This window comes from Mustelus asterias, chromosome 4, assembly GCF_964213995.1.
Source record: "Mustelus asterias chromosome 4, sMusAst1.hap1.1, whole genome shotgun sequence".
Taxonomy (NCBI): Eukaryota; Metazoa; Chordata; class Chondrichthyes; order Carcharhiniformes; family Triakidae; genus Mustelus; species Mustelus asterias.
Genome location: NC_135804.1, coordinates 65,954,307 through 65,979,649, shown reverse-complemented (window position 1 = coordinate 65,979,649; position 25,343 = coordinate 65,954,307). Strand labels below are relative to the sequence as shown.

Genomic DNA, 25,343 nt, shown 5'->3' with positions numbered 1-25,343 from the left:
CACTTTGGTAACTCTCTGTATCTTCTTATAGCAGTATTCACAGAGACAGTAAATCACAAGCCTTCCTTTTACATGAAGAATGAAACATAACCTGAAAGAGAATGGGCCAATCAAACTGACCTATCTTAGTTCAAGTGACCGGGTGCTGAGCACAACTGATTTTAGGCCCTTGCCAAAGTCGAAAGTTCTACTAATAAGTATGCAGTCACTGGATTACAGCCTGGCAATCACTGTTGGCAACATCAGCAGATGAATGTTTAATGAATTCATAAAGTCGTGAAATTTTATTGGATATGATACATTGCGAAAAACGCCAAGGATATGGGTTAAAATCCCACTACACCAAGTTGTGAAAATCAATGTAATAAATTTGTTCACTTGTAAATGTCAGACTAAACACTGGATAGCAAATCATTTAATTGCCAGTAAGCAGGCAGGAAATCACTTTCAACTGAAAAAAAATTATGATAATTAAGTTTGAATGGCATTATCTTCAATCAGACAAAGTTTCAGTGTTGAAATATCAATTGGGGGAATCAAAGATGGTGCTGGTGTGAAAGGAAAGGAAGCATGATCCACAGGTGGCAAGATCCTTCTTGAAATCCGGCTGTTTGTTGAGGTCTGAAGAGAGGTTAATGGGCATCAAGCAAGCTTTAAACCCAGAGGGCAGTGGCAAAGAAAGAACTTCTAAAGTCTAGTTGGGAAGGCACAGTAAGAAGTCTCACAATACCAGGTTAAAGTCCAACAGGTTTATTTGGTAGCACGAGCTTTCATTAGGTGAGACTCAACTGATGAAGGGGCAGCGCTCCAAAAGCTCATGCTACCAATTAAACCTGTTGGACTTTAACCTGGTGTTGTGAGATTACTTACTGTGCCTACCCGAGTCCAATGCCGGCATCTCCGCATCATAGCTCGAAAGGGTTATTTTTAGATTCCTTCCTACCAGTTGGAATGTACTGTGTGTGGATTGCAGCTTTGTCTGCAAACTCTCTCTCTGTTCTTTTTTCACCCAAGAAAGGGTGAATTAAAGTGAGAAGCAGAAGCCACTGAAGTCCTGCTGCAAATTGCAAGCTGCTATTTCTACTTGTGGATTTTTTTTGCAGCTAGAGTTCTATGAGGGGCATGTTGGGACTTGCAGTTCAGCCTGGAACCATCTTGTAGTTTTTTCACTCAGTCAAATGTGAATTGGTTTAGGGTGGGGGGCAGCCCAGGGAAGAACTCCTGTGTCATAAAAACTGCAACTGTCAGATCAACCTGGGGACACTGTGCTGTTTCCTTTTTCACCCAACCAAGGGTGAATTAAAGTGAGGGAGAAGAGTTGCAAATTGCAGCTTGGCTGGGAACCCTTTGCTGCTTTTGTTCACCCAGTTAAGGGTGAAGTAAGGTGAAAAGCAATCCATGTAAAAACTCTGGGAGATCGAACAGCGAGACAGCTTGATACTTGGACCAAGAAACAACGCTCCAGGCTGGAAGAAATGGGTAAGCCCACAGGCACTGGCAAAATGGCAGGAGGCAAACCAAAATTGAAGAGTGGGACCACAGGGGCAGAATGGGGGTCCCTACCATGCTCTCCTGGAGGGATCCCTGAACAGAACATGCTGAGCGAAAGGACAGGGGAAGCTATTATGGAGGCCATGCAAAGATTGGACAGCAAGTTGGACTGGTGGGTCACTGAGTTGCAGGCCAAGATAGATGAGCTGAGAGAGGAGCTCGGATCATCTGTTAAACTTCTCCAAGGTGTCACCATCGCCCATGAAAACTGCTTGAAGGAGCTTGAGGACTCAGAGGCATTTAGTGGAAACACTGGCAATGATTCTCCCAAAAGTGCTGAATTGACGGGAAAACTTTTCTAGATCCAAACTGTTTTGTCAGTTCAACTTCTCACCTGAATCTCCCCACTCTGTGCACTGCAGAGGTCCCAATTGTGAATCTCATTAAAAACCCAGGGGGGTGAGGCCTACTTGCACCGGAGTGTGACAGTTCTGGAACTTTACACATGCGCAGTGGCTCCGATCTGCCAGACTCCCCATTTGCTGGCCAGCCTGGGACCCTCGTAGTGCTGCCCCTCCAGCCCCCCCCTCCCATGGCCTGATCGCGGCCCCCACAACAATTCCCAGGCCAGCCCTGACCCCCCACCCCGGAGCGACCCGATGTCCAGCCCAGCCCCCACAGCAGTGGCGATCCCCACACTACCCTCACCCTGGCAGACCACTCCCTCCCCCAACCCCAATCGCTGCCCTCGCTCTATCCCAGACCGATCCTGTCTGCAGAGTGGCAGTGGGACCCTGCCCCCACCGACTGACCCTAGGCTCTGCCCACAATAGGACCCCCCTTTGGCACTGCCCGGTGCCTCAATGGGTGGTGTCAAGGTGCCCCAGGCATGGGCACTTTGCCCCTTAGGCAATGCAGGGGGCACAGGCTGGCATTGCCAGGGTGCCCATGCCCAGGGGGCACCGCCCCTTTGCCACCCAACCCCCTGGGGGGCCCCGATTGCCCCCTCTTTATTCCGGTGGCATCTCCCGCTAGTTCCCTAAACGTGGGGAGCTACTCTAAACCTGCCGGAATGAAGTACTCCTGGTGGGGTGGGAGACTCAATCAGGACCGGAAAGTTCCCAATAATTACATTCAAAAGATATTTCAAACATATTAAAAACAGATTCAAATTACTTACCTGCCTTCCCAGCATGGTCTGTCCAGTGACTGTTCACCAGCCCTGGGAGATGCGAATGCATTCCCAGTGCATGTGCAAATCCCAGAACAAGGCCGGCGACACGCATCTCCCACCCCGATCTGCCAGAAAAGTTGCGGGTCGGGCTGGGAGAATGGTTACTCATTTGACACCGGAGGTTAAGTCCCTAAGGGAGAAATGTGATGAGATGGAAGGACGCCAAAGACAAAATACCATCCGTCTGATAGGCTTTCCGGAGGGAATTGAGGGCCCAAATATCACAGACTTTGTCGCCTGGCTATTGAAGAATGTGCGGGAACTTGAGGATGAGCCGCTTCTGGATCGTGCACAGAGAGTGTTACGGGCAAAGCCCAGACCAGGAGAAGCTCCTCGGCCCATTATTGCACGAGTACATTACACCTCAGCATGAGACAGAATCCTGCGGCAAACAACACAGGCTACCACTCTGAGGTACCAGGAAAATAAGCTGTTGATATTTCCAGATTTTATCCCGACGGTGACAAGGAGAAGGACGGCCTTCACTGATGTCAAACAACTTCTGCGTGACTGTCCTGGCGTCATGTTTGGGCTTTGCTTTCCGGCTTGCTTGAGGATTACTCTCAATAATGGAACTGAGCACAAGTTCATGGATCTGGTGGCGGCGATGAAATTTGTTGAGCAGACTTTTGAATCGGGTAACCGCACGGTGGATGTATTATGAACCTGCATGCTATACCCAGATTGAATTGTCGGCCAGGAAAGCGTAATGGGTTTTACGACTGTTAGGTTAAGTGTTTGGTATTTCTACAGAGCTTTACAGGTTATAGAACCTGTGACCGCGATGGGAATGGAGGTGGAGATCACGTCCCATGCAGAGTACTATGAAGGCGCCATGATAAGGAGGTGTTTGGGAGGGCGCGTGCACAGGTGTGGGGGGACGCTGTGTTTGTGGGTTTGGTCTGTGTGGGCGTTTTGTGTCTTTGCTATTTCTTTTTTTCTTTGGCCTCTTTCAAACCCACCCTCCCTCTCTTGTGGTTGGTTCCCCGCGGCCAGTGGGGAAGGTGGAGGATGGGGCCCTGGGGTGTAGCGTCTGCTGATGTCAGCGGCTGGGGGAGACTCCCCAGTGAGGTGGGATACCAGGCTACTGTTAGGAATGTGGGATGCTGGCGAGGAGGCCCTTACGCTCCGACCTCAAAGCGATCAAGTTCATTCGTTGGAATGTCAGGAGATTAAATCATCCGATTAAGCGCGGTAAGATATTTCAACATCTTCGGCAACTGGGTACCCAAATTGCATTCCTCCAAGAGACCCACCTCAGGCCAGTGGACTATTGTAGGCTCCATAGAGGATGGGTGGCGGGGGGGGGGGGGGTCAATGCTTTCACTCAACTTTTCACACCAAGGCGTGAGGGGGGGGTGGGGGGCAATCCTCATCCACAAGTCCTTACCCTTGAGAGGAGCCAATGTTATTTCTGACTCAAATGGCCGATGCGTCATTGTCGTGGGTAAACTATATGGGACGCTCCTGGTGTTAGCCAATGTGTATGCTCCAAACTGGGACTGTGAAACTTTTTCTGGTTGTTTTTTGCGCTATTTCCAGATTTGAATTCACATCGGTTGATACTGGGCGGAGATTTCAACATTTGGTTGAATCCTGCCCTGGACCGCTTCTCCCCCAGGACTGCTGTATCTTCCAAGTCGGCAGAAACTATTAAATAATTTCTCACAGAATACGCGGTGTCGGACCCACGGAGGTTTCTTAACCCCACTAGTAAGGACTATTCTTTTTTTTCACCTGTCCACCGAACGTATTCACGTATAGATTACTTTTTGGTAGATAATAAGTTGCTCCCAGCTGTGCGCTCATGCTCCTACGAAACTATTGTAATCTCGGACCATGATCTCTTGACAATGGACTTGGTAGAGGGGAGGAGGGTGGGCCCCCGTACGCCTTGGCGATTTAATACTTGTCTGCTCTCTGATGAAGAATTTGTTAAATTTCTGTTAACCCAGATCAATGATTTCTTAGAGTTTAATGATGTTCCGGGAGTCTCGGCAGCAACTTTACGGGAGACGTTGAAGGCTTATTTAAGGGGCCAGATCATATCTTATTCAGCGCACAAGGCAAAGCAGAGAAGTAGGAGATTATCGGAATTGCTGGGGCTAATCGCCCAAGTTGATGCCTCTTACGCTATGGGCCTGTCCCAGGAGTTGTACAAGGAATGTTTTCTACTACAGGCGGAGTTTGAGACCTTGTCTTCACGTCAAACGGAAGAGATGCTGTTCAAATCTAAGTATACACATTATGAGCATGGGGACAAGGCAAGCAAGCTACCAGCTCATCAGCTGCACCAATTCTCTGCCAAAAGTCTAATACCACAAATGCAAACTCTGAATGGGGTCTCTACTGATCCACAGCAAATAAGTGAACTATTTAGGGACTTTTACTCAACGCTCTATAGCTCGGAGTCTACCGCCAATGAGGTGGACTTTCAGGAGTTCTTTGGCGCACTTAATCTCCCTGTGGTGGACAGGGGAGGGGCCGCGGCACTGGAGGAACGAACCGAAGAAATTGTTCAGGCGGCCAGAACTATGCTGAGTAGGAAATATCTGGGACCAGGTGGGTACCCCATCGAATTCTATAAAAAAATTTATGGATAGGTTGGCTCCTACTACTGCGTATGATCAACGAATCATATGAGAACCGCTCTTTCCCGCAGACTTTGAGGCGAGTGTCAATTTAGCTTATCCTTAAAAAGAATAAGGGCCCGCAAATCTGCAGCTCTTATAGACCGATCTCATTGGTGAATATGGATCTCAAAATGATCTCTAAGATTCTGGCCATTCACTTGGAGGACATTCTGCCCTCTATCATCTCGCTTGACCAGACTGGGTTCATTAAAAATAGACATATGTATTCGAATATTCAGCAGCTGTTTAACATTATGTATGTGCCTACCACTTCCAAGCGAGATGTTAATCTTGCTGGACGCTGAAAAAGCATTTGATCGGGTGGAATGGGATTATTTATTTTATGCTCTCGGGAGATTCGGGTTTGGGCCAAACCTCATCACTAAGATCAAAATACTGTACTCCGCCCCTCTAGCCTCGGTCTGGACAAACAATGTGCATTCAGCTTTTTTCCCTTTGTCCCGGGGCACTAGACAAGGATGCCCCTCTCCCTCCTGTTATTTGCCATTGCTATTGAACCTCTTGTTGCGGCTTTACGCAACAGCAAACGAGTGGTGGGGATTGGTCGGGAGGGAATAGAGTAGAGAGTTCGCTGTATGCGAATGACCTACTATTGTATATCGGCGAATCCAACTCGATTCGCGAAGTCTTATCTATACTAGAGAGGTTTGGTCCTATTTCGGGGTACAAGCTTAACTTGAATAAGAATGAGCTCCTTCCTTTGAATGCAATGGCTCATAGCCTCCTGCTCCACATCCTGCCTTTCAAGATTGTCAATAGGCAGTTTACTTACTTTGGGAGTGCAAGTGACTAGCAAATTTAGTGGGCTCTTTGGAGCTAACTTTGCTCCACTCATGGGGCAGACGGAACAGGACCTCACACGTTGGTCCATCCTCCCATTATCGTTAGTGGGCCATATCAATGCGGTGAAGATGAACATACTACCGAAGTTTATATATCTCTTTCAGTGCATCCCGGTGTTCATCCCTAAATCCTTTTTGCACAGACTTGATCGGCTCATTTCAAGCTTTGCCTGGAATAGGAAAAACCCAAGAATGCGGAGGACAATCTTGCAAAGCCCTAAACAGGAGGTGGGTACGGGATTGCCCAATTTTCTATTTTATTATTGGCAGCCAATATGAGAGTGGTAGTGTGTTGGGTGCAGAGAGAGAGGCAACAGGAGGTTCCTTGTTGGCTGCAGTTAGAATCCTCCTCCTGTGCTCCGTCTTCCTTGGCTGCTTTGACATGTTCCCCGGTAAATTTTCCCTCCTCCCAGTATACTAGGACTGCACTTGTCAAGTCAACTCTTAGAATTTGGATGTAATTTAGACACCGCTTTGGGTTTCCGGCCTGGTCGCTGGCCTCCCCAGTATCGGCTAACCATTTTTTTCCTCCGTCTGTTTTGGATGGTGCCTTCAACATATGGGTCAAGCACGGGATCAGAACATTCTGGGACTTGTATGTGGATGGCGCGTTTGTGTCATTCCAGCAGGTGGTGGATAAGTTTGCTTTACCTGCAACGCACTTTTTCAGATATTTGCAAATTCGACATTTTGTGCGTAGGGCCGACCCTCAATTTCCAAAGCTCCCGCCCCGTGCCTCCATTGACATCTTCTTAGTGCCTTCTATTATTATGCATAGTATCATTTCTGTTCTTTATTCTCAAATTCTGTCCCAACAAAACTCTCTATGAGTGGTTAAATCTTTATGGGAACGAAATCTGGGGGAGGAGTTCTCAGAGGAGGATTGGGACATGGTGCTGCATCGAGTACACTCCTCCTCAATATGTGCCAAGCTGGGTATGATACAATGTAAACTCCTTCACGGAGCATATCTAACTCGGGTTAGACTCTCTAGAATCCAGGCACAAGCCCCATTTGTGAACGCTGCCGGCAAGCTCCTGCCATCCTCTTACATAAGTTCTGGGCTTGACCATCACTGTACAGCTGGACATCGATATTTGAGACGATTGTGGCAATGCTAGATCGGGACATAAGTGCATCTCCCCAGGCTGCCCTGTTTGGAGTCGTGCCTTTAAATCCGCCGCTGCCGAAATTCCAAGCAGATTTTGTAGCTTTTACTACACTCCTGGCAAGACGACTAATCCTGTTTCGGTGGAAATCAGGTGCACCTCCGGCACACTCACGGTAGATGAAGGAGGTGGAAGATACCATTAAGCTGGAGAAGATGAGGTGCATGCTGCAGGGGTCCACTGCTAGGTTCAATAAGACCTGGCAACCATTTATAGCTCATGTTGGGATACTGCAGTTGCAGCCAGGTGAGTAGATACCCAATGGCCCCAGGACCCCGGTTGCTCCCACAGAACCTCCCCTCCCCCGATTGGTGGACGTGCCCTGGCCCTTTACCCGAGTAAGAGTTTTAACAACACCAGGTTAAAGTCCAACAGGTTTATTTGGTAGCAAATACCATTAGCTTTCGGAGCGCTGCTCCTTCGTCAGATGGAGTGGATATCTGCTCTCAAACAGGGCATACAGAGACACAAAATCAAGTTGCAGAATACTGATTAGAATGCCAATCTCTCCAGCCAACCAGGTCTTAAAGATACAGACAATGTGAGTGGAGGGAGCATTAAGCACAGGTTAAAGAGATGTGTATTGTCTCCAGACAGGACAGCCAGTGAGATTCTGCAAGTCCAGGAGGCAAGCTGTGGGGGTTACTGATAGTGTGACATAAACCCAAGATCCCGGTTTAGGCCGTCCTCATGTGTGTGGAACTTGGCTATCAGTTTCTGCTCAGCGACTCTGCGCTGTCGTGTGTCGTGAAGGCCGCTTACCCGAAGATCAGAGGCTGAATGCCCGTGACCGCTGAAGTGCTCCCCCACAGGAAGAGAACAGTCTTGCCTGGTGATTGTCGAGCGGTGTTCATTCATCCATTGTCATGGCATTTGCATGGTTTCCCCAATGTACAATGCCTCGGGACATCCTTTCCTGCAGCGTATCAGGTAGACAACGTTGGCCAAGTTGCAAGACTAGGTACCGTGTACCTGGTAGATGGTGTTCTCACGTGAGATGATGGCATCCATGTCGATGATCCGGCACATCTTGCAGAGGTTGCTGTCGCAGGGTTGCGTGGTGTCGTGGTTACTGTTCTCCTGAAGGCTGGGTAGTTTGCTGCGGACAATGGTCTGTTTGAGGTTGTGCGGTTGATTGAATGCAAGAAGTGGGGGTGTGGGGTTGGCCTTGGCGAGATGTTCGTCTTCATCAATGACATGTTGAAGGCTCCGGAGGAGATGCCGTAGCTTCTCTGCTCCGGGGAAGTACTGGACGACGAAGGGTGCTCTGTCCACCGTGTCCCGTGCTTGTCTTCTGAGGAGGTCGGTGCGGTTTTTCGCTGTGGCGCGTCGGAACTGTCGATCGATGAGTCGAGCGCCATATCCTGTTCTTATGAGGGCATCTTTCAGCGTCTGGAGGTGTCTGTTGCGATCCTCCTCATCCGAGCAGATCCTGTGTATACGGAGGGCTTGTCCGTAGGGGGTGGCTTCTTTAATGTGTATAGGGTGGAAGCTGGAGAAGTGGAGCATCGTGAGGTTATCCATGGGCTTGCAGTACAGTGAGGTGCTGAGGTGACCGTCCTTAATGGAAATGCGTGTGTCCAAGAATGCAACCGATTCCGGAGAGCAGTCCATCGTGAGTCTGAAGTAGTCCATGGTGAGACGAAGGAGCAGCGCTCCAAAAGCTAATGGCATTTGCTACCAAATAAACCTGTTGGACTTTAACCTGGTGTTGTTAAAACTCTTATTGTGTTTACTCCAGTCCAACGCCGGCATCTCCACATCACCTTTACCCGAGTACACCCGCCCACCCTGCCGAGGTGTGGGGACCAACACGAGAACTTTTCTCTTTTCCCTCTCACCTTCGCTGTCTCTCTTTCTTTTCTCTGCTCGCTAGTTTATAGTCTGGCCTGTTTGGGTTCTCCAGCGGTGTTCCTCTGCCTTTTTGTTTTTATATTATTACCGTCATTACCAGTGCAATCAGAGAAGACTTGGGCGGGGTGGGTGCCGGGGGTATCAGGGGCTTGTCCCTGGCCACGGGGAGCCTTGTGCCCAGTCATGTTGGAATGTACGCACGAGCACTGTGTGGATCTGTAGCTGTGTTTATTTGCTATTTAAAATATATGAAAATTTTCAATAAACAAATTTTTAAAAAATCAATTGGGCAGTAAATAAATGCTTTTTTAATATTCTCTGTTATGGTTATTTAGATTGTTTTTATCCCTCCACCTGCAGTTATTTCATAGAAACATAAAAACTAAGAGCAAAAGTAGGCCACTTTCAAACCTGCTCTGCCATTCAATATGTTCATGGTTGATCCACTATTTCAATGCCATACATATTCCTGCTTTCTTCCCATACCCCTTAATGCCATTAAAACCTAAAAAAATATCTCTTTCTTGAATGCATTCAGTGACTTGACTTCCACAGCCTTCTGTGGTAGAGAATTCCACAGGGTTCATTACCCACCGAATGAAGAAGGTTTTCCTCAACTAGGGATAACATCCTCCCTGCATATAATCTGTCCAGCCTTGTTAAAATTGTATCTGTTGCAATCAGTTTTCCTCTCATCCTTCTAGACCTTAGTGAATAGAAGCCCAGTCGAACGAATCTCTGCTCGTAGGACAGTCCTGCCAGCCCCAACATCAGCCTCGTGGATCTCTGCTGTACTCTCTCTTTGGCAAGTCTATCCTTTCTTAGGTCGGGAGACCAAAACTGCACACAATATTCCAGGTGTTGTCTCATCAAAGCCCTGTAACTTGTGCATCGTTACGAATACTTATATACCTATTGTTTTGCGTGAATTAGTAGTATATACAGTTCATCTTTTCTTCTTTAATAAATGTTCTATTCTTTTCCTAAAAGTTCATCAATGGACTCTGATTCTGTATAGTAGCCGTTCTCCATATTTCTAAACAAAAAATAAAAGTTAAGAATCTATCAGGCCTGGTTCCACCTTGGGATTGGATTTCTCCAGCAGTAACATCAGCTTGGATTGTAATAATGTAGAGTGGGTGAGTGGGCATGTAATTATCATATCGTCATGGGGGGGCAAAAGGGGCCTTGGTGATGGATGGGGTGCAGAACTTGGCATGGGGCCATGAGCAGTCTTGAGGGGTGCACTGGGTTTGGGATAGGGAATATCTTGGCATGAGGGGCATAGGGGTTGGCAGGCATGCGGTAGCATGGATGGGGTTTGGGAAATGTGTGGGGTTAGGGCCTTTCTTGAGGTTCAAAGAACAAAGAACAAAGCACAGGAAACAGGTCCTTCGGCCCTCCAAGCCTGTGCCGCTCCTTGGTCCAACTAGACCAATCGTTCGTATCCTTCCATTCCCAGGCTGCTCATGTGACAATCCAGGTAAGTCTTAATCCGTGTCAGCATGTCTGCCTCCACCACCCTACTTGGCAGCGCATTCCAGGCCCCCACCACCCTCTGTGTAAAAAACATCCCTCTAATATCTGAGTTATACTTCGCCCCTCTCACCTTGAGCCCGTGACCCCTCGTGATCGTCACTTCTGATCTGGGAAAAAGCTTCCCACCGTTCACCCTATCTATACCCTTCATAATCTTGTACACCTCTATTAGATCTCCCTTCATTCTCCATCTTTCCAGGGAGAACAACTCCAGTTTACCCAATCTCTCCTCATAGCTAAGACCCTCCATACCAGGCAACATCCTGGTAAACCTTCTCTACACTCACTCTAACACCTCCATGTCCTTCTGGTAGTGCGGCAACCAGAACTGGATGCAGTACTCCAAATGTGGACTAACCAGCGTTCTATACAGCTGCATCATCAGACTCCAGCTTTTATAATCTATACCCCATTCTATAAAGGCAAGCATACCACATGCCTTCTTCAACACCTTCTCCACCTGTGTTGCCACCTTCAAGGATTTGTGGACTTGCACACCTAGGTCCCTCTGTGTTTCTATACTCTTGATGGCTCTGCCATTTATTGTATAACTCCTCCCTACATTATTTCTTCCAAAATGCATCACTTCGCATTTATCTGGATTAAATTCCATCTGCCACCTCTCCGCCCAATTTTCCAGTCTATCTATATCCTGCTGTATTGCCCGACAATGCTCATCGCTATCCGCAAGTCCAGCCATCTTCGTGTCATCCGCAAACTTGCTGATTACACCAGTTACACCTTCTTCCAAATCATTTATATATATCACAAATAGCAGAGGTCCCAGTACAGAGCCCTGCGGAACACCACTGGTCACAGACCTCCAGCCGGAAAAAGACCCTTCGACCGCTACACTCTGTCTCCTATGGCCAAGCCAGTTCTCCACCCATCTAGCCACTTCTCCTTGTATCCCATGAGCCTTAACCTTCTTAACCAACCTGCCATGTGGGACTTTGTCAAATGCCTTACTGAAATCCATATAGACGACATCCACGGCCCTTCCTTCGTCAACCGTTTTTGTCACTTCCTCAAAAACCTCCACCAAATTTGTAAGGCACGACCTCCCTCTTACAAAACCATGCTGTCTGTCACTAATGAGATTGTTCCATTCTAAATGCACATACATCCTGTCTCTAAGAATCCTCTCCAACAACTTCCCTACCATGGACGTCAAGCTCACCGGCCTATAATTTCCCGGGTTATCCCTGCTACCCTTCTTAAACAACGGGACCACATTCGCTATCCTCCAATCCTCAGGGACTCATGACTGGCGACCAGCCAGTTGCGAGTCTCTCAGATGCTTTTTTTAGCACAATTTCCATATGATTAGTGGGCCCGGGACGGTCTTCTCTGGGCCCCGCTAGCGCCCATGCCCCCTCTGCTGGGAGTGGTTCCCACCAGCGGGGTTTACAACTACATCCTCACCACACTGGTGGGGACAGAGGCCATTGAGGCCCCCCGAGGTGGTCGGGGGCAAGGGGGGGGGGACCTGCCTGACACCCTGGCACTGCCCAAGGGACAAACTGGCATTGTCCACCAGGCAACTTAGTACTGCCCACCAGGCACTGAGCAATGCCAAGGGGAAGGGGCATACTAGGGCGGGGCCTGTTGGGGGCAAACAGTGGGGGGGGACCCGCTGCTACTCTGCAAGTGGGATCGGTGGGATAGGGACGGATAAGGGGCATCAATATATATTGTGAACAGCTGGGGCCCAAGCATTGATCCCGATGGTACCCCACTAGTTATTACCTGCCACTTGGAAAAGACCCATTTATTCCCACTCTCTGTTTCCTGTCAACCAATTCTCAATCTATGCCAATACATTATCCCCTCTCTCACATGCTTTAACTTTGCCCACTAACCTCTTGTGAGGGACCTTATCAAAGGCCAAAGACACCACATCCACTGGTTCTCCTTTGCCTATTCTACCAGATACATCCTCAAAAAACTCCAGTAGATTTGTTAAGCATGATTTGCCTCTCATGAACCCAAGCTAGCTTTGTCCAATCCCGTTAATGCTTTCCAAATGTTCTGTAATCATGTCTTTTATAACAGATTCCAGCATCTTCTCCACGCTGATGTAAGGCTAACTGGTCTGTAATTCTCCTATTTCTCTCTCTCTCTCTTTTTAAATAGTGAGGTTACTTTTGCCACCCTCCAATCTATAGTAACTGCTACAGAATTTACAGAATTTTGAGCACCAACGCATCCAATATTTCCAGGGCCACTTCCTTTAATAATCTAGGATGTGAATTATCGGGCTCTGGTGATTTGTCAGCCTTTAACCCCATTAATTTTGCCAGCACCATTTTCTCACTAATACTGATTTCATTCAACTCTGCTTTCTCACTAGACCTTCATTCCCTAACATTTCTGAGAGGTTATTTGTGCCCTTTTTTATGAAGGCAGAACCAAATTATGTGTTCATTTTTTCTGCCATTTGTTTTTCCTCATTATAATTTCCCCAGTTTCTTAATGTAAGGGACTTACATATGTCTTTACTAATCTTTGTTTCTTCACATATTTATAGATGCTTTTACGGTCAGTTTCTACATTCCCTGCAATTTTACTCTTATTTCCTTCCCTCGTTGAGCCACTCCAAATCCAGATACCACAAGAAAACATATCCATTTGGTTCATCATCTATTTTTCTCACTTTCCTGTGAGTTGTTGCATTTTCTTTTGATTTGGTGCTGCTTACTGATGACGTTGATGATACTGAGACCTGATCATGTGAAAATACAGCCAAAAATGTCAGCAAGCTATCCTAAGATAGTGGCCATCATCCACTACCACATACTTCCCCATTGGAGTCACCAGATCACCATAATCTAATGACCTATGCCTCTGATCCATTCCTGCTATCTCTCAATGCAAACCAGTACTGAGTATTGATCGAATAAAATGTGCTTTTCTCAGACCCAATCAGAATGTTTTCTATACAGTACAGATTTCAACATGACTAAATATTTCCAGTCTATCTATCAAATGGAAGAATTGCAGGATATGTGTTGAAGTAAATGTTTAACCTGTGTCCAAGTGTAATATCAGATCCTCATTGTGGTCCCCAATCCGCTGGGGGATGAATTCTATCGTCACTTGAAAACTCTCCCCAACCTCCAGGTATCCATGAACAGGTTCCACAATGAATGGTCTGCAAATAAAAAGCAAAAAGAAAATAATTGAAACATATATGGCACTAAGATTTAGCAATCAAGCAACTGGATTTACAATACAAGTGTTTTGAGTTTATGGGCTGGATGCCCATCCTTAAAGTGGGCAGTGGGTGTCAAGAAAATTCCTGGTTTGGCCTGCCCATCTTGGGAAAAAGTGCCAGGAAAGATGGGATTTTCACTGTGGCTGGGGGGCAGCAGCAGGCTGCAGTTAGGCCAGCTGACCCCACGAGAAAGTTTGTAGTCAGGCCACAGGGGCTACTTTATAGGCCAGCCTGTAGGTGCTGTGGGACTTTGTCCCAGTTATAATGCAAAAAGTAAGGCGCATTAGCTCTTGCCCCTCACCCCACACATTTCCCAAACCCCATCCATGCTACCACATGCCTCCCAACCCCTATCCCCTCATGCCAAGATAGTCCCCTATCCCAAATGTTAAGGTATACCCAGTGCACCCTTAAGACTGCTCATGGCCCCATGCCAAGTTATGCACCCCATCCATTACCAAGGCCCCTTTTGCCCCCGTGCCGATATGATAATTACATGCCCATTCACCCACTCAACACTGTTACAATCCTAGCTGATGTTACTGTTGGACAAATCCAATCCAAAGGTGGAACTGAGCCTGATAGATTCTTAACTTGTATTTTTTGTTTAAAAATATGGAGAACTGCTACTATACAGAATCACAGAGTCCATTGATGAACTTTTAGGAAAAGAGTAAAACATTTATTAAACAAGAAAAGATGAACATATATACTACTAATTCACGCAAAACTAGACCTTTACAAATATATACATATATATACACATGTATATAAGTATTCGTAACGATGCACAAGTTACAAAATATATCTTATACTCTAACGTTCTACGTAAGTACACAGTTCAGTAAACCAAAAGGCAACCTGTGGTCAGACACACCATGCTCTGAAACCAAGGACAGATGCCACCCCACAGAAATGCTAGAGGTCTCCCATCAACTGCCCCCAGACATTTGTCACACTGTGAGCCAAATGGTCTCACTGGAACTCTGTCTTTCACATGATGGTTTCCAATCTCAATGCTCAAAGTACTTGCTTTGGGATCTTCTCCCAAACAATGCTTTCTCTCGGAAGCCTTCCACAAGGGCCCATCTCCAGGGTTTTGATCTCTCCTTTCGATGTTCATCTCCCTGGATCGCTATGTGTATTTAAGCTTCACCTTCCACACTCTCTCTCAGGTATTCAGCCATACCATCAGAACACCACTGCCTCACAGGCCACTGAAAGGAGTTACAGCCCTTTGGTTGTCTGTTTGGATTTTTGGCTTCTCACAGACTTATTCTGCATTAGTCTGATTCCTGCAGCTCTCTGTTTCTCTATTTTTAGTTTGGGACTTGCTATTTGTCCCTTTCCATGTCATGCCTGTTCTGACACTTTCTGTGGAGTGCTGCTTCCTTCTGGGTCATCCTCTTTATGTGCGTCTCTCTCCAATCCCATTGCTAAACGACTGATCAATTTTCTCTACTTTATGTTTGTTTTAACTTCGCTTCAAGAATCATAAGACCTTATTAAAATGCAGGTATACAAGTAGCTCCAGATCTGCTGTCCCCACTCTAATGTGAAACGAGATCCAAATTTCACCTCTTTAACCAATAAATAAAGAAAATAAATTCACTTTAAACTTAAAGTTCAAACACATTTTTAATGCCCACAAATACAAAAACATTTACTTGAACTATTTCTATTTACTAACACTGTACTGTATCAAACTCACAAACTCTATAGTGATTATAGGATATGTTAAAAAAAAAGTTGGTAAGAACAGTTGGTAACTTTTGACTTAAAAAAAAGATCTTTTTGGTACAGGCCAATAAAACTGTCAATCATTCAGTATCAGTACTGTATAAAGTATCAATATCAGAAATTGCAAACACTTTGGGGCGATCTTACCAAAAAAATTCTAAGTCCAGGACAGGCATGGAAACGGGAGAGCTTCTGATCCATTTTTTGAGCAAGTTCAAATCTGCTATCTTATGCACGGAAATGAAAAAATCCTCAAACGATTTTTCGCCTATGGAGGAGTGGGGGGGAGGGGGACCTTAAATCGCCCGAACGCTGGCTGAGAGCAGCAGAGGCACAATTGCACATGTGCAGGTCTCTAACAGCAAAGGCCAGTCACAGTCTCTACAGCTGTCAACCAGCCCCACACAAAGCACACCTTCAAGCTAACGTGGGGGGCCCGCAAACTATCCCACACCCTCCCAGACTGATCAACTCCGCAACCCCCACCCATACTGATTCCCCCTCCCTTCCCTACATGTTGGCCCAACTCCCCTCCCCATGATCACCGGCCCAATCGCCCCCCCCTCCCCCCACCAATCCCTGATGCAGTGTGGCAGCAGGCTCCCCCCCCTCCCCTCACCCATCTCTGATGTAGAGTGGCAGTGGGTCACCCCCCCTCCCCCAGTTTGGCCCCGTCTCCCAGTATGCCCCACTCCTCCCGGCCCCACCCCTTTGTCACAGTCCGGTGACTGGTTGGCAGTGCCAGGGTGGGGCCAGGCTGGCAGTGTCCAAGGGGCACCACCCTTGACCCCAAACTCCCAGGGGTCCTCAATGGCCTCCGGTTCTACCAGCGAGACCATCACAACTGGTCCCCGTTGGTGGGGACCAGCTGTGATCCTCGCCAGACAGAACCTCTCCCAATGAGGCCACAGAGGGAGGTGAGCCTGGATGAATAAGATTACCATTTCATTTCAATAAGTTATTCAAGTTCGCACCGGAAATGGGTGTGAGGCTGACCTTGCCAGATATCCATTAAGACCAGCATGAATCTGATTTCTCAGCTTTCGCACAATCTTATCGGCTCACCCTGTCCATCAATGAGACACGATGGTAAGACTGCCTCCTTTATCTTTTCTCTTCATCTTGTGCAAAAAAAATCGTGAAAGTGACAACATAGACCAGAGAGCCAGGACTGTCAATCTTAAAACATCTTTTCCTGGGGATCAGGTGTTTCAACAGGTGAATGGATTTATGGGCTCTGAGCCAAAATGCTTAATGAGGCCGAAACACCCGAACCCCAGGGAAAACATTATATGATTGATAGCTCTGGCTCTCTGATCTATGCTGTCAATTTTGCAACATTTATATAAGATAAGGAGGCCTCAGGTGTTTGCAGTTTCAGTTATTGACAAGTCAAAGGGTTTGGATGACCAATACTTCTGTTCGCCTTTAGTAAAAGTTATCAATGACTGATTGCTTTCTAAAGCTTTTCTTCATGCATCTTATTGTCACTATAGGGTTAATTGGTTCTATACAGTGTATACTGGGTGAATGGGCATGACCATATCTTGGCATGGGAGGGATGAGGGGAGATAGGATGGGTGGATGGCAGCAAACCTATAGCTTGGGGGACAGGGCAGACATACCCTGGCAGGGGGGGGCCCGAGGATGACCTTTTGAACTTTCCTTACAAAACGTTCCCTCATGCAAGCTATGATACACAACACCACAACTCTGGCCCGAATCCATGTAAATTATGGAGGACTAGGAAATGCCTATTCCTGCAATGGAGCCAGTAAGGACCTGCCTCTGCCATTAATAGGTGCTCCTAAAAATTGGAAACCCCAGGAATGTATTTGGAATCTCAGAATCAAGTCACAGCCAACATTTTTACTGCTCCACGGAATCTCCCTGACTCCCTGAAAATCCAGCACAGGATGTGCAAAGACCTCAGAAACCCACACAATCGTGAATCAAGCTATTTGGTCAGGCTGCGTTCACATTCTTTTTCCAGGAACACAAATTTTCTAATTTTGTAGGCGACAATCTCCCAACCAGTTTTCCCTTTCCTAGTAATTATGGTGTTACAATTTATGTCCTCTCCCAACTCGGTTTCTGTTCACAGGAATCAACTCTATCTGTAGGTGAACCACTGTTCACAGAAGCCAAAATTCAGAATTTAGTACTCAGAAGTAGCATGTATTTTTATTCACAGTAATAAAGCTGTGAGGCAGCAGTGCTAACCCATGTGCCACCGTACAGAAAAAAAAAGTATACCAGCAGTTAAACAGCAGTTAAACAGTAGGTTACTACTACCTTGCAACAGTATCTTAGATGAATTACAAAACTAAATTAATAGAGCATTCCAATTATTTTAAGAACCCTTTAACTGTTTTCTGTTTAATGATTCTTTACTTGGAACACAGTAGCTGCACTGAATTCCCATCTCAGCACCGTGACAGGAATATATAAGAGCAACCTGAAAAAAAAATGTTTTCAGCAGCTTTCAGAATATATTCCTTCATCATTGTCCCAACGTATTCGATACGTGTTTGGTGGTAGCCCTTTGCAAACTTTCTAATAACCGATTCACTGAAAATTAGCTTTGCTGTAGAAAATTATTAACAATGAAGCAGTGGTGGTGCTCATAGAAAACTATCCTTCAAATGAAATCAAGGTCACCCACCATCAGATATTCTCATCCCTTGGCAATGAAAATCAACATTATTGTTCATGTTACTGTGAGAGTCTTAAATGCTGTGCACAATGGTTAATAGATTTATTTTCTACAACAAAGCTAGTTTTCAATGGCTTAGTCATTAGGGGTGAGAGTCTTTGGCATCCCTCAGTGTTCATCTTGGCAGGGAGTGCAGTGCGCTGTTTGCTCACGGCGGGATCCTCTGGTCCCACCCACTGTCAATGGGAATTCCCATTGAAGCCACCCAACTGCGCCAGGGGATTTGCTGCTGGTGGGACCATAGAATCTTACCAGCATGTACGGCCAGAGAATTCCAGCCTAGAAGTTTTGTAAAAGTCCATTTTCTTAGATAAATCCACCATGTCAGAACAGTGAGAACAATGTGGTTTACTTTATTAAAATTTAAATGCTGTGTACTTGCTTCCACCTGTAAAGATGGAACAAACTTTTAAAACAAATTTTTAAGTTTTTCTAGGTTTAAAAAAAAAATCACACAAGGTAGAAAGTAGAAATATTTAGGATATAAGGACTTGTGTTTATCAAACATGATGTGATGAAAACTGTCATTGAGCCCGTGGGGATCTTCTCGTTCCACCAAGGTCAATGGACATTTTGCTGGCTCGCCACATCTGCCATGGCAATTCCCCGTCGCTCCAGGGCCAGAAAGTCCTGGCCTATGTATCAGTTTAATTTAATTATGTATCCAAAGAAAGGGTTACATTATCTGCAAGCCCTTTGGATATAGTACAAATGGATTTTCAAAATAGTATCAACATATGGATGCTACATAGGTATTAATGGTGCAGGTTATTTCACATCCCTTTCAAATGCTGCTCTCCCGTTATACTGATGAGGCTTTCAGATGCCTCAGCCCAAAGTTCTGGAGTTCCCTCCCAAAACTTTTCCCACCTCTACACTTTCCCCTCTCTAAGGCACTCCTTAAAATCTATTTAACCAGGCTTTTGGATATCTGTCCCAGAAAAAGCTTCGGCTTTTTAAGCAAACCAAGCACCAACTTTTATTTCAAGAGGGAGAGAATTGAAAAATAGGAAAGTTGTGCTAAATCTGTATTGTACCTTGGTTACAACACACTTAAGAGTACTCTGCGAAGTTCTGTTTGCCATATTATGAAAAAGATATAGAGGAACTGCGGAGCATGCAGAGGAGACTTAAAAGATGACACCAGAAAAGTGAAGCTATGTATATCAGGAAAGGATTAACAGAATTGAAAAAAGAAGTCTAACCTAAAAGAAGTCTTTTAACTTAGAGTGGATACAGAGAAAATATTTCCTCTTGTGGCCTTCAAAATATGATTATTGCAAAGAAATCCAAAAGGGAATTCAGAAGAAACTTCCTTACTGGAAAAATAGTGTGAATTGCCAATGAGAATGGTTGAAGCAAATGGTATAAATGCATTTATGATGAAGGTCGTCAGGTATTTGAGGCAGAAGAAAATAAAGGATTATAGTGATAGATTTAGATAAGGAAAGATGGGAGGAGGCATGAGAAGAGCATAAACACCAGTATGGACTATTCAGGCCAAATGGTCAGTTTCTGTACCAGATATCCTGTGTAACATCTTATATGGCTCAGTTCAATTTCTTTTGATAATGTTCCTCATGTTAATATATTAAAGGTGCCATATAAATGCAACTTGTTGTCCCTTCTCCAATTTTCTGCATGGCATTTCTTGAGTATCTTGCATCTTCCAACATGAGGAAAACTTGAAATGTTAAAGGTACAACATAGCCAAATTAATCAGTCGTTCAAAAGATGCGACAGGGTCCCAGAATCCTTGAGATTTTAGATTCTAGATCTGACGCACATCTCTTTATAAAACTTAATGCACTAGTTTCCAACCTTGTAAAATAATCTCAGGGCAGCAAAGCTTCTGCATTCCCCTTCACAGCCTTTCTTAAAGGATAGATGGTGAATCAATCCAGGAACTATAAACCAGTTAACTTAATGTCAATGATATAAAAAAATATTAGAATCCTTGCTTAAAGATCAGATAAAAAGCATATAGAGATGGAAAATATAATAAAAAATAGTCAGCATAGATTTCCTAAAAGAAAGTCACATTTAATTAAAATAAAAACAGCAAGTGCTGAAAAAACCCAAAAGGTCTGACAGGATCTGTGGAAAAAGAAATAGTGTTAATGTTTCAATTCGAATATGACTCTTCTTCAGTCATATGTAACTAACCTTATTGATTATTTGAAGAAATAGCAGAAAGAATAGGCAAAGGCAGTGTACTGAATATGGTTATAATGGACTATCACGTGGTCTTTAATAAGGTGCCACATTGGAGACTCATGATAAAGGTTAGTGAATGTGGAGTCAGGGGTCAGGTAGAAAAATTAATGTTATAAAACTAAACCAAAAGTAGGTGGTTGAGGAAGTTTCCTGATCCAGCTGAAGTGGCATCCAGTGAACTGTTGTTCATTATTTACATAAATAATTTAGACTCGGATATTAGAGACATAAGATTGAAATTTGCAGCAGATTATAAATAATGATAATGTGGAGGGCTGAGTCAACACACGGGAAGACATAAACAAAATCGCACAATGGACAAGTAAACAGGAAATGAAATTCAAAACAACTCTGGGGCGAGGTGGCTGATTTTGATAGGACATCGCTAATTCCTCGGAAGATAAGAAATTAAACCAAGCAAAGGTCAAAAAAAGTTGGAAAAACAGACAAAAATTGCATAGGGCAATAAAGAGTGCAAGCAAAGGAGTGAAGTTTATTTAAAGACAAATAAAATACAAAAGCGGAGCTAATGCCAAACTTAAATAGAACCTTAGTTTGAGTCTTGGAATACTGAGCGACGCGCTGGTCTCTAAAAGTTTATTTATTAGTCACAAGTAAGGCTGAGATTAACACGGCAATTAAGTTACTGTGAAATTCCCCTAGTCAGGCACCGGTTCGGGTCAATGCACCTAACCAGCACATCTTTCAGAATGTGGGAGAAAACCAGAGCATCCAGAGGAAAGCCACGCAGACACAGGGAGAACGTGCAAACTCCACACAAACAGTGACCCAAGCTGGGAATCGAACCCAGGTCCCTGGCACTGTGAGGCAGCAGTGCTAACCACTGTGCTACAGTGCCACCCTCTACAACACTGAAAGCATAATAAAACACAAGAATTGAGATAAAAAGTGAAAAGGATACATCATGCTAAGAGACCACCCAATCGTGGCAGGAAGATGGAGGAAGAAATATTTAAGCAAATCAATGAAATGAGAAACAGTCAAAAATAATGATCACGGGATATTTCAACTGCACACAAATAAACAGGTAGGTTGGGAAAGGGAAACGGGGCATTTACATTGTATTCAGGACTCCTGAACAATGAACAAATAATAAGAATGATAATTGAAATTGAAGAAAAAGGCACATTCTAGGCACAAAGACAACAGAGAGGATTACAAAAGGGAACATAAAATTAGGAACCAAGTCAAAATAAATCAATTAGGAAGGCAGAAAATAACTGCAAAATTAAAATATCAAGGAATATAAGAGTAAATTGCTAAATATTTGACACAATGCTGTCATGCTGAATGGAGGCACTCCTCCTCCAAGATCAAACCTCTCTTTTAAGTCTGCCCACCGGCCTCTAAAGCACAGCCCTCCCATCCCATCTCCTCCCACCTCTCTCTGCAGTCTGCCAGCATGCAGGTCCAAAATCCCAGAATTACCTGAAGTCCAGGATCCATGATACTTATTCAGGAACTGCTATTCAATCTTGGCACTGCAGGGGTGACATAGCAGCCAGCCAATCAAATTTGATGCCAGCTCTCGAGAGCAGAAGTGCCTCTCAGATGGCAGTGCAAGTCCCACTCTGAATCAGTTAAGGTGCGATATTACTGCAGCTCAGCTACATTTTGGGCCTACAGACCTTTTGGTCAGTGGGGCAGGGAATACACTCTCTGTACCCACTTCCTTCAAATTCATCCCATGGTTTCAAAATGGAGTACCTGCCTCTACTACTATCTCTGGCAGCTGTTCCAGACACTCACCACCCTCTAAGTGAAAATATTACATATTACCCCTCTGGACCATTTTGTACCTCTCCCCTCTCACCTTAAACCTATGCCCTCTAGTTTTAGACTCCCTTACCTTTGGGAAAAGATGTTGACTCTTTACCTTATCTATGTCCCTCATTATTTTATAGACCTCTATAAGATCACCCCTAAGCCTCCTACGCTCCAGGGGAAAAAGTCCCAGTCTATCGAACTTCTCTTTATAACTCAAAACATCAAGTTCTGGAAGCATCCTAGTACATCTTTTCTGCATTCTTTCTAGTTTAATAATGTCCTTTCTATAATAGGGTGAACAGAACTGTACAGAGTATTCCAAGTGTGGCCTTACCAATGTCTTATACAACTTCAACAAGACATCCCAACTCCTGTATTCAATGTTCTGACCAATTAAACCAAACATGTCGAATGCCTTTTTCACCACCCTGTCCACCTGTGACTCCACTTTCAAGAAGCTATGAACCTGTATTCCTGGATCTCTGTTGTATAACTCTCCCCAACGCCCTACCATTAACTGAGTAAGTCCTGCCCCGATTCGATCTACCAAAATGCATCAACTCACATTTATGTAAATTAAACTCCATCTGCCATTCATCAGCCCACTGGCCCAATTGATCAAGATCCCGTTGCAATCCTAGATAACCTTCTTCACTGTCCACTATGCCACCAATCTTGGTGTCATCTGAAAACTTACTAACCATGCCTCCTAAATTCTCATCCAAATCATTAATATAAATAACAAATAGCAGTGGACCCAGTACCGATCCCTGAGGCACACTGCTGGTCACAGACTTCCAGTTTGAAATCCAACCCTCTACAACCACCCTCTGGCTTCTGTTGTCAACAGTAAGAGTTTTAACAACACCAGGTTAAAGTCCAACAGGTTTATTTGGTAGCAAATACCATTAGCTTTCGGAGCGTTGCTCCTTCGTCAGATGGAGTGGAAATGTGCTCTCAAACAGTGCACAGAGACACAAAATCAAGTTACAGAATACTGATTAGAATGCGAATCCCTACAACCAACCAGATCTTAAAGATACAGACAATGTGGGTGGGGGGAGCATTAAGCACAGGTTAAAGAGATGTGTATCGTCTCCAGACAGGACAGCCCGCAAGTCCAGGAGGCAAGCTGTGGGGGTTACTGATAATGTGACATAATTCCAACATCCCGGTTTAGGCCGTCCTCATGGGTGCGGAACTTGGCTATCAGTTTCCGCTCAGCGACTCTGCGCTGTTGTGTGTCGTGAAGGCCGCCTTGGAGAACGCTTACCTGAAGATCAGAAGCTGAATGCCCATGACTGCTGAAGTGCTCCCCCACAGGAAGAGAACAGTCTTGCCTGGTGATTGTCGAGCGGTGTTCATTCATCTGTTGTCGTAGCGTCTGCGTGGTTTCCCCAATGTACCATGCCTCGGGACATCCTTTCCGGCAGCGTATCAGGTAGACAATGTTGGCCGAGTTGCAAGAGTAGGTACCGTGGACCTGGTAGATGGTGTTCTCACGTGAGATGATGGCATCCGTGTCGATGATCCGGCACGTCTTGCAGAGGTTGCTGTGGCAGGGTTGTGTGGTATCGTGGTCACTGTTCTCCTGAAGGCTGGATAGTTTGCTGCGGACAACCGTCTGTCTGAGGTTACGCGATTTCTGTTGTCAAGCCAATTTTGTGTCCAATTGGCTATCTCACCCTGGACCTCGTGAGATTTAACCTTATGCAACAACCTACCATGCGGTACCTTGTCAAAGGCCTTGCTAAAGTCCATGTAGACAATGTCGACTGCACTGCCCTCATCTACCTTCTTGGTTACTCCTTCAAAAAACGCAATCAAATTTGTGAGACATGATTTTCCACTCACAAAGCCATGCTGACTGTCCCTAATCAGTCTTGCCTCTCTAAATGCATGTAGATCCTGTCTCTCAGAATATCTTCTAACATCTTACCCATTACAGACGTTAGGCTCACTGGTCTTTAATTCCCAGACTTTCCCGGCAGCCCTTTTCCTCCTAATAGGGATAGTCAGCATAGCTTTGTCAGAGGGAGGTCATGCCTAACAAATTTGTTAGAATGTTTCAAAAATGTAATCAAGTATGTAGATGAGTGAAGTTCAGTTGATGCAGTTTATATGGATTTTAGCAAAGTTTTTGACAAGGTCCCACATGGGAGACTGATTGAGAAGGTTAAAGCACATGGAATTCAGGGAACCCTGATGAGATGGATCAGAAACTGGCTTAGTAACAGGGCACAAAGGATAGCGGTAGAAGGTTGTCCGAGTGACTGGAGGCTGGTGTCCAGTGGTGTACCACAAGGATCAGTATTTGGATCCTTATTGTTTGTGATATACATAAATGATATAGATGAAAATGTGAGGGGACATGCTGAGCAAGTTTGCAGACGACACCAAGATTGGTAGGGTGGTTAATAGTGAAGAATATGGTTGTAGGTTACAGGAAGATATAGATGGGTTGATCAGATGGACAGAGCAGTGGCAGATGGTATTTAACCGTGAAGAGTGCAAGGTGATGCATTTTGGAAGAAGAAACAAGATGAGGGAGTATTTAATGAATGGCAGGACACTGGGTAACTCAATGGAACAGACGGATCTTGTGGTAATTATTCACACATCCTTGAAGTCGGCAGAGCATGTGAATAAGATAGTTAAGAAGGTATATGGGACACTTGTTTTCATCTGTCATGGTGTGGAGTATAAGAGCAAGGAGGTAATATGGGAGTTGTACAGAGTGTTGGCTAGGCCTCAGTTGAAGTACTGTGTGCAGTCTGGTCACCTCACTATAGGAAGATTTCAATAGCTCTGGAAGGGATACAGAGGAGGTTCACCAGGATGTTGTCTGGGGTGGAGCATTTGAGCTATAAGGAGAGACAAGA

At 45.2% G+C, this 25,343-nt stretch overlaps 1 protein-coding gene across 1 annotated transcript in view; it reads right to left on the bottom strand.

Annotated features, from left to right (window-relative positions):
- Positions 1–25,343, bottom strand: part of LOC144493117 (hydrocephalus-inducing protein-like) — a 440,489-nt gene that overhangs the window by 306,749 nt on the left and 108,397 nt on the right. The window contains exon 6 of the mRNA XM_078212019.1: positions 13,813–13,937. Coding sequence (XP_078068145.1) covers positions 13,813–13,937 — 125 coding nt within the window. The remainder of the gene's footprint in view (positions 1–13,812; positions 13,938–25,343) is intronic.